Source organism: Megalops cyprinoides, chromosome 13 (genome assembly GCF_013368585.1).
Source record: "Megalops cyprinoides isolate fMegCyp1 chromosome 13, fMegCyp1.pri, whole genome shotgun sequence".
Taxonomy (NCBI): domain Eukaryota; kingdom Metazoa; phylum Chordata; class Actinopteri; order Elopiformes; family Megalopidae; genus Megalops; species Megalops cyprinoides.
Genome location: NC_050595.1, coordinates 31,987,290 through 32,000,805, shown reverse-complemented (window position 1 = coordinate 32,000,805; position 13,516 = coordinate 31,987,290). Strand labels below are relative to the sequence as shown.

Genomic DNA, 13,516 nt, shown 5'->3' with positions numbered 1-13,516 from the left:
ACAATTTCATGTGCGCTGGCTCTGTTGTCAAGTAGACCATTTAAATTAAAGCAGCATGAAATATTTTCATGTAATAGCGGGAGGGGTTATTGATTTGCAATATACCCTCTTTCTCTCATCTGCGGCATGGCTCGACCCCTAACCCCGGTTCTGGAGAGTTCTCCTGGCTGTGGTGTCTCACAGAAATGATAAAATGAGGGTCTGTTATTTTGTTTTGAGGAGTTGGACTCAGGCAGTGGGTGACTCTCAGGGCAGCACTTGTTAGTACACGTTGACTAGGTCATTTCAGGAGAAACTGCTGTTCTGAGCTGTTCCACGTGCTTGAGACCTGTGGAGTTTATGAAGATATTCAGTTACAGTGACATCACAACCAACCTAAGCAATAAGGTAGAGCACAGCCTTTCTCATCCTCTCTCCGTCCTCATCAGGGCAGTAAATGAATCTACTGGGAAGCGTATTTGCGTAATTTCAGCAGACACTAACCTCCAGCAGAGACAGCTGGCAGAGTTGTGATTAATAAAATTTGGATTAAGTGTTCAGAGTATATTTGGAGAAGCACTGTCTGTTTTACCACTTGTAAACTTATCGTGGGTTCAGTGTGGAGTGCCTGTTAAATGGTCTCTCACTGCACACTAATCTCTCATCTTGTGCAATTCCATCCATGTTCATCTATGGGAAGTTTTGCAGAACTTCAGAATCATATGTTGTGGTTCGATGTGGATTATGTCTTAAATTTTCATTTTTTTCTGAAACTTGAAAACTGTATCAAGATTATTCTGATCAGGATTTGTTCAGTAATCCCACCCAGTGTTTAATAAAATTTGCTGTCAGATTTTTCAGAATTTCAGTTGGAGATCAAGATTATTCTGATGCAAAATGTCAAGAATTATTCTGATCCTTTTCAGGATGTTGGATTTAATAATTGAATTTTGTTAGAACTGTGGCAGATTGTGTCATTTCTGATGGAAAACATGCATAATTTATTAGTTATGTATCTTCTAAATTGATACTAATTTGATTAATATCGAATCTCTTTTTGCACCTCCTTTAAGTCAGTCATATTTTGACAGTGATGATAAAGGTGTATAAGGGTGTTATACCTGGGGTTTCAGAGGTTATAGAAGAATGGGTATTCTAGAAGTTAGCAGTGCCATGTCTAATACAGTGCATAGGAAAATGGTACTGACTGTGACTACAAATTGTTAAAATGTGAAGCAAAATGAATATTTTACTAAAGTATATGTCATTCCCATGGCTTCTCATGAAGTACTGGAGATGCATCTTAGAAGCAGTTATCGCAGATTCATTTCACCCTTAAAAAGGGTGAATGGCTGAGTTAATAAGCTCACAGAGACCTGTCAAACAGCTGCTAAATGTCTTGGAAAAGATGAGAAAAACAGCTGAGAACTGTGAGCAATGCGAAGACATTTATCTAAATCTAATCGCACAAAGATGGCCCCCCTTTGTTTGACTACTTCTCACATCGGCCCTTCAACCATAACAAGACAAGACTGCTGAACATAATTGAATTTGTAGGGCCTAAGTAGCATCTAATAGCCTTCATGATTGATAAGTCAGGGCCACAATTAGCACAAGCATGAGAGAAAAGAATGTGTGGTCACTGTGGTTTCAGCTCATGTGGAAATTCACAGAAGTGACCAGGTATCAGTGATTCTCTAGATGTTTGGTGCAATCTTTGGAGGTTGGAGGACCGCAAATGATTTGCTTCTTCTTCATTGGTGTGTTTGTGCCTGTTTCGAGTGTCAGTGTGGATCTGCAGGAACGGGGATGAGGGAGGTACAGAGTGTGTGGGCGGGCAGTGAGACAGAGGTGCCAGAAGCATGAATGAGGGCACGCTGCCTCAGAATTGAATTTGCAGAAACACTGGTTTATACAGTGAAATGAGGGAAACATCTGGGCCCCATGTGGCCATTAGATTAGATGTAATTCTCCTGTGAAAATTAATTCAACACTTAACAATGTTGGTACTGAAAATTATCCTGTGACCTCTTAGAGGATGCAGATGGCATAACAGTGACACTTACATGCTCACTTGAATTGTCTGATTCTTTATTAGGCTTTGATAGTGAATTAAAATGGGCATAATTCAATTTGTGTCACTTCCTAAGAAGAAATTTATTATTCAACAATTTTACAGTTTGTAAATTTTAGAAATAATGTTCCTGTACAATTAAAAAAATTCCATGTTACATTTTCCCCATGTCTTGAACAAATTGAGAAGACATGAAGTAGCTATGGGAGATAGGCCTCACCCTCTCTGAAAGTTTTGTAGTCTGTGCCAAGGAGTGGGTGATCATAGGTTTGTTGCAGGTTCATTAAATACTGAGAATTATTATTGGAATTGAGACAATTTTTTTCTCAATTCACTTGAAATTTTCCATTATTACATAAACTGTCTCTCTGTTAGTTTTAACAAATTGTTTGTTGTTATCTGATTCTGTATCAGTTTAAGGTCAGTGGATGGGAAAAGGAGGGAAATTAAAAATATAAACAAACAAAAAGACAAAGAAATTGTAGACAAAGTATAAAATAGAATTGTAAAACAGAGAAAAAAGGAGCTTGTCCTTTTATAAATGGCTCATGGACACCACATAATTTCAACATGAAATATAGCAGGCATGCTGCATACAAATGGATGAAGGATGAAATGGAATTATAATGGAATTATAATCTGCCAGGTATGTATGAGCTATGATAGTTGGTCCTATTCTGTGAATCTATTTGTAACATTCCAGAAATTTTCATCAGAATTGCATTCAGTGCATTTAAAAATCTAGCTAATGAGAGTGTCTGCCACAATGGAAAACACCCATTCAATAATACTACTTGTGCTTGTATGTTGAATGGTTGACTCAGAACTCAGAATGGGATGGGCCACCCAGATGATTTAAAAAATTTGTGAGTCTGTATAGGAATGATCAAATGTGTAATTCTTTTACAGCTACCCCTACTGTACAGTTGTGACAAGAAACAACCATGTCTACAATTCAGTGATTGTGGATGGAGTTATGTATGTTTCAGAACAACTTTGAACAACAGAGTGAGCTGCCAAAAATAACCTTGTGTGTAATATGCTAATAAGTATATCTGCACCCTGACACATGCAGTACTACAATACCAAGTAAACCTCTGGTTTATGAGCCACAAGTCCAGCAATTCTGCAGCAGCCAGCCCACACAGAGTATGAGGTTCACTTGCTTGTGACCATAACATGCTATTAATTAGGGTTTGTGTATTCTAGTTGTATTGCTATATTATATGATTCAGCACAAGCTACATCTTATACATATGATTCTTAAGAGCACATCTTAATGTTTAAACAGTCACTGTGTTTTCTGGTGAATATAGCAAAACATGATGCCATTTCAGTGCTAACTGCCAGGTTTTTGCACTTATAAATGGCCAAAATCATGTTAGACTATACTGTCTACCACACAAACAGAATACATCTAGTTCAGTCAATTCAGTTTTTTATTTGTAGCCTACTATAAATATCAAGCCATTAAAAGTGAGCATGCTCGTATGTTAGAAAGACTGCGGAAGTCAGTGTTGCATATCCACCTTAACATTACAATGTCAGGCTGTTCAGACCTTTATTATGGTTTCTTTGTGTGTTTGAGATGCCTAAACATGCATGTATAATAGCCACGACTGGATTATGTTCAAACTGTGCATTTCATGTTATGGAGTAACAGTCCAAGATCATACATGTTCCCAAAGTGAATTTGACAGTTTAATCTCTTATACTCTCTGAGGTTTTATAAAATAACAAACATACTAAAGCACAAGGTGATAACAGGATTTAGCTATTGATGTACAAACCCTTAAGACTTACACCCAAGGAAGTTATAAGGTTACCATCTACCCCACTTAGAGTTGTTTTTTGGTATTTGGGATTTGGATAGCATTCTTTTAGGACTGAATATGGGGCATTCATTTAGTAGGGTCCCCCCTGCTGTCTAAGTCAAGGTGAAGAGTGGTGAATCAATGTGACCTCTGGTCACCCATCTTTCCCAGGGAGGAGCTGCAGGAGAGATGCAGTTTGTCAGGGCTGTGACGGGAAGTGGAGTTGCTTAGATCTGTGTGTGAGGGGGCTTTTTTAGCCAGCTGTGTGATTGCTTCATTGGTGTAGTGTGTCACACTGAAGTAGGGCAGTGTGGGTTATTTCAGTGCCCTGGTCTCTCAAGGATTTCCTTTCAGCTGGACAAGCCCAGCAAACAGAGTGTAGACAGCTACAGTGGATATAAACAGTCTACACACCCTTATGAAATTGCAGGTTTTTGAAATGTAAGGACAGAAATAACAACAATGTAAATTTCAGACTTTTACCATCTGTAATGTGTCCTTCCAACAAACAAAAATCCAGAGAAAAAAAGAAAATAGTTCATTATTAGGAAAATTAAATAATAAAAACTAACTAACTCAAACTACAACACCCTGATTGCATAAGTCTGCACAGCCCGCCCAAATAATGCTTTGTCAAAGCACCTTTTGTATTTACTACAGCAGCAAGTCTTTGGCAATTGGCCAAAATGAGTTTGAAAACATCGGTATATCGAATATCGGCAAAAATCCAATATCATACATCCCTACTTCCCAATGATTAACTTTTTTTCTCTCTCTGGATTTTTGTTTGTTGGAAGATCACATTACAGATGGAAAAAGACTGACATTTACATTTACATTTCAAAAACCTGCAATTTAATAAGGGCCTGTAGGCTTTTTATATCCACTGTATGGTAAGTGCTCCCACCTAATGTGCATCGTCCTGCTGGAGGTGGCACCAGAAACCACAGCATTCTTGTTGACCTCAGCTGGGCAGACAGACCTGACAATGATTCTGTGCTATTACCTGAAACCAAAATGGTCCCACCTAGCCACTGGAAATCAGAAGCCAACCAGAAGTCAGAAGCCAATCCTTGCTCATGAAGAAACTCATGAATTGCTAAACATTGTGAATCCAGTTTGTTCAATGTTGGATGTGAAAGCGATGTAGAAATTATCCCTTTCGTCAACTTCCTGTGAGATTACAAACTTTCTGCCAAAATCAATAAAATCTACAGATAACTCAAACCCTCAGGATATTATTTACTTGCTCTCCAATCCTAGCTGCAAGTTGTTTAAGTGGAATCTTGTGGAGTCAGTTATGCAAGCTGTCAGATTGAGTGACAGCCTCAGATTTCTGTAGAAACAGAGATCAATGACTTTGTGGTTTGGAGGATGGGGAGAAATGTGGGGGGTTTCCCCACAGTGCTGCTGTGGCTGGGTTTGAAGTTGCTGGACTTCCCCTTAACTGACTGACTGGGCTTTTTTTACAGGGCCATGTGCTGGGTTCAGGAAGGCAGCAGACCCCTATCTGTGGCCGGGCCCTCACGGGCCTTGTTTTCATGATTGCCTGTAACCCAGAGAATGCATTAATCCTGTTTACATTGACTGCGCCTGAGCTCTGCCAAACATTAAAGGGAGCTGGCCTGGGGGGGGGCAGTTAGGGTGAGTTGAAACACCATCAGAAGGAGGGAGATGCCACTTCCAATGTGGAGGGGGGGAGGGAAAGAGAGAGAGAGAGAGAGAGAGGGAGAGCGAGCGAGCGAGCAAGAGAGCATGCAGGGCTATATTTATCTCCTTGACATCCTCCATGCACTAGTGCTCATCTTCAGACCTGGACATTCAACTTCAAAGTGGGACTCCATGCAATGTCCCCCTGCCTCCCCTGGGGCCAAGGATGGCAGCTTGTACAGGCCTCCGAGCTCCTGTGAGGGGCCATAGCCGGCTCTCCTGTGAGCACTACAAAACGGTAAGGGTCCTTAGCTCACAGATCGCTGGAGGGACAGGAAGATTGTTTCCAGAGCTCTTCTGAAATAGATACTTTGGGATATGCCAAGCACCTGCTGTGTAGTGCTGGGAACTGTCTGTATTTTTAACTCTAGAGCAGGTAGCATGTTGTTTAAGTTAGTTGAAATGCTGGCATCAGATAAAATACAGGGCTGTAACATTGACTGGAATGATTATCATATGTTACTCTATTAGGAAGTTCTCAGTTTTGAGAGTTTTCTGAGAGAAGTTTTTCTTACTTTATTCGGTTGCATTTTTTCATCGGTTTTGGATGCATAAGTGACCCATAAAACACCCCAGTGTCTCTGTTGAAGAGTTTTATTTAATTTTTTCATTTATAAAGTCACAGCCTAGCACATTTTCTGTATTTGACTTGGATAGCATCTCTAAATGCCATGCTTGCCTGTTTGTTTCCCAAGTTATTTTCACTTCACCTAATGCGAATATAATGGTATGGCTCATAGTGCCATGCTTGTCTTGGCTGCACCTGTAACATTCTGGAATGTAAACTCAGCTCTGTAAGAGCTGAGTTTACACAGGCCTCATTTCTGGTCAGAGTGGCCCAGCAAAGATATTAACCTGTTTATCATGAGAGTGGGTCACATAGCCAAACTCCCTCTCTGCTTTTACTATGGTTGCCATCACACACGCAAAGCAAGTTGTAAAAGAACCAAAGCCAGTGAGAAACATCACAGTGGATTGTGCTGGGTTTTCCCCGTCACCCCATGATGAGCTTACAGAGCCGGCCATTCATTGTCAGCTCAACCTTGTCCTCTGTTTGGCGTGCTGTGTTTGTGATTCACAAAGCTCAGGCCCCGTGTTGTGGTGCATTCTGAAGTAGAGCTGCAGTGTTGTGTTGGGGTGGTGGGCTACCATGTTAATGGTGGTTCCGATCTGTGTGTGGCCCATTTCAATGAGATGTCATGTGTCGCTGACTTATGCGACCTTCTGCCCAGAGGGTGAGGGGGTGGAACATGGTCTTAAGGATGAGTCAAGTTCTGACAGCTAAAGGTCACTCAATCTCCAAGTCCTCAAGTCCAATTTCAGCTCTCTATTGTGGCTTAGAGGCTAGATTCAAGATGGCATTTTCAGTCAGTTTGTCGTCAGCTTCAAAAGGCCTACCATTTATTTGTGGATTGTAGTGCAACATTTTATGGCATAGTGTACACAGTATAAAATTGAAGCTCCGAAGGGATAATGAGTTTTTCAAAAACTGAAGCTGTTAATATGTTTGCCATGGAGACCTTGTGCTTTGCTCAGTTCAGTGGAATCAAGACACTTCACACACAGACTGTGTGTTTGAAACACTTCAGGAGGGAAATGTCAAACTTGTGAGCTCATACAATGATGCAGACTTGCTTAGAAATGTTTGTGCCTAAATGCCGCTAGTTGCAGAGATTTAGTTGATATTGACAACCAGGAATATGAATTCTTAACTGTAACTAGTCTGTAGTTCAGAATGCATTTCAGAGCCTTCTGTTTTAGCTGGGCAGGCTCTTGTATGCTCCTAACTTCCTAAGAAAGAGAACAAAACAGAAATTCCTGTGCAGCATGAACAATGTAACATTGTATTGAAGCTTGATCTGATGTCTGATTTATTTTATTGAAATTACTTCACCTACCTGGATACTTTGTTTGTAAAATTTACTACACAAAAGATATTCTATTGAAGCAACACATGGTATTTTGATAAAATCTGAGCTGTATCAACATAATCAATGCAAGTTGTATGGTGCTGATGGTTCCGTGTTTGCATATTCGAATGATATGCACAGATGGACAAGCCAATAAACCTGCTGTTGTCAGCGAAGCTACTCAGGATATTCAGACGCTACATTCGAGTGCTTTTGCGGTGTGAAGGCGAGGTCAGTCTTGATCCGTGATGTCACACTCCTGGTTTGAAAAGAGCACTCCCACAGCTTAAATGCTTGGATTGTGCACAATACCCCGAATGTGAATACCACGTCAATATACCCGCTTTCACTCAGGCAATTCAGCCTGTTGCATGCAGATTCCTATAATTTTACCGGATTTCACCACATCATTATTTTCATTAGTTCATTTTGATAATTCATTGACAGTCTCAGGTTAAATTGTCACCGTTCTTTGCTTCTCCTAATGAAGAAATTAAATCATTTCTCTTGTGTTTCTGTTGAACAGATTTATACGGATTGGGCCAACCATTATCTGGCCAAGTCGGGCCACAAGCGCCTGATCAAGGACCTGCAGCAGGATGTTACCGATGGAGTGTTGCTGGCGGAGATCATACAGGTTGTAGGTAAGGTGTCATTTATTACTACACAGTAACTGCAACACTCTCCTACTCAGCATAGAGTATATTATTCTTTTTATTTTTGTCCTGGACGTTTTTGTCTTACTTTACCATTAATGTATGCAACATAGTGTTTTTTCTCTTAATTGTGAACCGTTTGTAGAACAATTTGTTTATACATAGTCTACTATATATATATATATATATATATATATATATATATATATATATATATATATATATATATATATATATATAGTAGACTATATGGACAAAAGTATTTGGCCACACCTGTTTTTCAGGGTTTGGGCTAGGCATTTTGGACAATGCTGTGCTTCCAACTTTGTGGCAACAGTTTGGGGAAGGCCCTTTTCTATTCCAACACGACTGTGCCCCAGTGCACAAAGCAAGGACTATAAAGACATGGTTTGATGAGTTTGGTGTGGAAGAACTTGACTGGCCTGCACATAGCCCTGACCTCAACCCCATCGAGCACCTTTGGGATGAACTGGAACGGAGATTGCGAGCCAGGCCTTCTCGTCCAACATCAGTGCCTGACCTCATAAATGCTCTACAGAATGAATGGGCACAAATTCCATCACAAACACTCAAAAGTCTTGTGGAAAGCCTTCCAAGAAGAGTGGAAGCTGTTATAGCTGCAAAAGGGGGACCAACTCCATATTAAAGTATATGTATTTGAATACAATGTCATTACAGTCCCTGTTGGTGCAATGGTCAGGCATCCGAATGTCCATATAGTGTATATTAGCTTTAATATGTCTGCTTTCCACAAGATTTTGGAGTGTGTCTGCAGGAATTTGTGCCCATTCAGCCAAAAGAACATTTATGAGGTCAGGCACTGATGTTGGATGAGAAGGTCTGGCTCACAATCAGCGTTCTAATTCATCCCAAAGGTGTTCTTAGGGGTTGAGGTCAGGGCTCTGTGCAGGCCACTGGAGTTCACACCAAACTCATCAAACCGTGTCTTTATGAACGTTGTTAGTGCACAGGGGCACAGTCATACTGAAACAGGAAAGGGCCTTCCCCAAACTGTTGCCCCAAAGTTGGAAGCATACAGTTGTCTAAAATGTCTTTGTATGCTGTAGCATTAATGTCACCCTTCACTGGAATTAAGGGACCTAGCCCAAACCCTGAAAAACAGCCCCAGACCATTATCCCTCCTCCACCAAATTTTACAGTAGGCACTGTGCATTCTGGTAGGTAGCGCTCTCCTGGCCCTGGTCCAAACCCAGATTTGTCCATCAGACTGCCAGATAGTGAAGCTTAATTCATCATTCCAGAGAACATGTTTCCACTGCTCCAGAGGCCAGTGGCGGCGTGCTTTGTACCACTCCAGCTGCCGCTTGACATTGCGCATAGTGATGTTGGGTTTGTGTGCAGCTGCTCGGCAACGGAAACCCATTTCATGAAGCTCCTGATGCACAGTTCTTGTGCTAATGTTGCAGCCAGAGACAGTTTGGAACTCTGTAGTGAGTGATTCAACAGAGGATAGGCGGTTTTTACATGCTACGCGATTCAGCACTCGGCGGCCCCGCTCTGTAAGTTTGCGTGGTCTACCGCTTTGTGGCTGAACTGTTGTTGCTCCTAGATGCTTCCACTTGACAATAATAGCACTTACAGTTGACCGGGGTAGATCTAACAGGGCAGAAATTTTGTAAACTGACTTGTGGCAAAGATGGCATCCTATGACAGTGCCACGTTTAAAGTCACTGAGCTCTCCAGTACGACCCATTCTACTTGCAAGGTTTGTCTATGGAGATGGTGTGGCTGAAACACCTGAACTCAATAATTAGGAGGGGTGTCCACATACTTTTGGACATATAGTGTATATATAAAAGTGTAAATTATTGGTAGTCTTCGTATAAATAAAATTAATGTTTGAAACTCAAAGTTTGTACAGCACACACCTACTGTATCCCATGGTTTGGAATAGAAGTAAGTGCATGGGTTTTTTAAAGTGATATACCTGCCTCTGCCTTCTGCCCTAAAATGACATTCCTGCCTCTCTCCTCTCTGTTCTTTTTACAGAACACTCTTTAAGTGAAATGGATGAATTTCATCTGTACTTCCTCTCTACACACTCATTAAAAGATTGATATTCATGTTAATAGCTTGGTCCAAGTCTGTGTTCTCACAATAGACCCCTCACTCATTGAGTTTTTCTGTTCACATGGTAAAATGAAATTTTACCAAGATCAGTTGATTTGAATTTTAGCAATTAGTCTGAAGTGTTGTTTGAATATAGCAAAAATGTCAACTGGTGTACATAATGCTAAAGAGAACTTCAACCCTTGCTGTGATTCTGTAATAGGCTCTCTCACTTGTTCCCCAATGCCCCGTGTCCCTGTTGCTATTGCAAGCTGCATCTGATGCACGTTTGTGGGTGGAGGCAAAGGTGAGAGGCTGTATAAATCATGCAATAGAGAGAGAGAGAGAACTGACTGCCCAGCCCCCCATCCATGGCCACCCCCACATCCTTGAAGCATGAAGCCCAGTTTCACAGAAGGGCGAACTCTTCTTTAAATTGCTAAGGGAATTAGGGTTTCCTCTCTCTTTAAAGATGTTTGGTTTGTGGACTTGCTGAACATATTCCAGAGGGCTCCAGCTCTGTGGGTGGAGTAGTTACTGTGAAGAAACCTGTAATTATCTCCAGCAGTCTTTTATTTATCTGTAATGAACAGATGAAGAAACTTCTCTGAGAGCTAAATGGGGCTCCTCTATTGTGTTTGTCTGCTGTGCTGTACAGATTATTATTAGAAGTCCTGGTCTGCTGTTGCTCAGTTGAGGTGGAGATGGAAGGGCTTCGTAGAGCAGCTCACACAACAATGTTGTGTGTAAGTGTCAGTCTTTTCATTGAGTTCTGCTATTAATATATCCAGCTCTGTTTCAAAGGCTGTTTGAAATGTTATAGAGTTTGGGAAAGGATGGTGTTGTAAAGATGTCTGCACACCACAGATGGCTGTTTTGCTTTTTGTCAAAGTTACTTGCCATCTTTCTCCTGATGCGGTTTCAGGCAGGCACACTCAGCTCACCCTGATGGTCTTTAACTGGTTTGATGACTTCACTGGACAATCCCACATAAATCAGAAAACAGAACTCACATTGATCTGTCTGTTTGTTTGATCTGTTATGTGCAGAGCCGGCCCTGACCAATTTGATGCCCTAGGCAAAATTTTAGCTGGTGCCCCTTGCATCGCAGCCAATTCCACCACCACGATTAATTGTGGTTTTAAACTACTCTGTATGGTCAGAACATGACAAACACTTGCCAAACAGCAGAACATTTCACAAATCTGAAGTAGAACATTCAAAACAATTATAATGATAAAATCTTTTTTCAACATCAAAATATGCATGAGTAAAATTAAGCAAAATCCTTTTTCAGTCCTTTTTCCTCAACAAAATAAATATCTTAATAGAAAAATTAAGTGCTGCAGTGTGATACAGCACACATGTAAGATAGGATAATGTCAGTAAATAAAACAATAAATAGACAAAGAAATCTTAAATCTGGTCAGCATGCCAAACCCTTTGTACAGACGGGTTGAAACATTGTAAGTGTTTTAGCTGACAATGTAAACAAAATAAATAGACAAAAGAAAAATCTCAGCTGTGGTCATTATCTTCTGTACAAGTTTTAAACAAGCAAAGCCATTACCCAGGGGCGGAGACGATGGCTCATTGCAGAGGGGGCGAGGACCTGTAGTGGGCCCTTATACAGGCAATAGAGGTTTTGTACGTGACGTCACAGTAGGCGGGGTCACTGCGGGTTACTCGCACTGAGTGGCAGCAAGACTTACTGAGTGGCAGCGTCTGCGTTCAGCTTGAATGCCGCGAAAACACAAAAAACACATCTAAAATGGGAAAGAGCTGTTATGCGATCGACTGTACAAACATATTCAGCAAGAAATCGGAACTATCTTTTTACAGACTGTCGAAAGCTACAGAAAAGAGAAGCAGATGGATCGCTGCAATTCGCAGAAACAAATGGAATCCAGGCACCGAAACGTGTAGTTTACAGCTTTCCAAATAAAAGTTGTACTAAAATAAAAATATTTGTACATACCTGCCCACATACAACCAGAATATCCATTAGTGTCCTTGTTACTTTAATCTCGCCAACAAATCCCGCCTTGAAGTACGACCAAGCTTTTGCGGACATTCTAAAACGCTTAACGTGACACGCCTTAACGTGGCTTAATATTCCAAAACAGCGATCAATGATCACCAAATTTCTCTCAGACATCTCTTGTCATAAACACTTCCACCTGTCGCACTGGATACTGGTCTGGTGCTTGTTGAAGGTTCACTAACAACACTCGTTTGGGACTGTAATTTCTTACTTTCTGCGTGTTCTAACGGATGATATTGTTTCAAATTATGAAGCAGGTGTGTGGTGTTGCCTGTCTTTGATGGCACGTGTCTTTGGCACAGTTTGCAGTGCACGCTGCTCTGTTTTTTTTTTGTCGGATTGTAAACAGCCAAAATATCTCCAAACTACTGAAGTTGAGTGACCTTTCTTGTCGACGATGTCTTCATCCTTCGAGCTGGTCATGGGCACTACTTTTTCTTCGATGTCGCTCATTTTGCTTATTCCACTCCAACTACAAGCCTGCCAGCCACTGTCTATGTAAACTGTCTCACCGTGCAACCTAACGTGAGCAATGCATACTTCTATTCCTGCGACATGATTGGCAGTTCGTGATTCATTTCTGTGCAGGCTATCTAAGCATGAAAATTAATTATATGGAACGTTTGTTATATTTCTACTGAGTAAAAGTATTTCGCGATAATTACTGTTATCGTTTTATCGGCCAGCCCTACTTACAATTATTAATTACAAAAGGGGATGGAAAAGGAAAAGCGTTTTAATTGACTATCACAAGCAGGACTAACGTTGGCTAACTAGACTAAGATGTCAATGAAAATGTATGCCTGGTTTCTTGAGGCAGAGAGTGGATGGTTCCTGCAGCACACTTAAAAGAAAAAGTGTATTTCTCAAAATTATGTTGTAGATCATTCACCAAACACCTGAATAGTTTTTACAGCTTTCTTTAATGAATTTAAGGTGGGAGTAACTGACGTTAACTCTAGCTATTTATTAAATTAGCGAACGTTACTATCGTCCAAAGTAAGCTAGTAACACTCTGCTCCAACGATAACTACTATGCAAGAGATAAATTATTCATTCATCACATTACCTCTGTCTGCTTCCCGTTTTCCTCCTCTTTTCTCCTTTTTCTTCCCTGGGCACCAGAGGGCTTTGTTCTTTTTGGGATGATGTATATTTGAATCAGGCTACTGTTATTAATCGTATCACGTTTCACAGTCAGTGTCACTCACTAGTTCAGATAACTCGCCCATCCCCCA

At 40.8% G+C, this 13,516-nt stretch overlaps 1 protein-coding gene across 1 annotated transcript in view; it reads left to right on the top strand.

Moving 5' to 3' along the window:
• The first annotated feature begins 5,692 nt into the window (after window positions 1–5,692).
• LOC118787672 (neuron navigator 2-like) overlaps window positions 5,693–13,516 on the top strand; it is a 96,338-nt gene continuing 88,514 nt past the window's right edge. Inside the window, exons 1-2 of the mRNA XM_036543237.1 lie at window positions 5,693–5,815; window positions 8,014–8,131. Coding sequence (XP_036399130.1) covers window positions 5,744–5,815; window positions 8,014–8,131 — 190 coding nt within the window. The 5' untranslated portion in view covers window positions 5,693–5,743. The remainder of the gene's footprint in view (window positions 5,816–8,013; window positions 8,132–13,516) is intronic.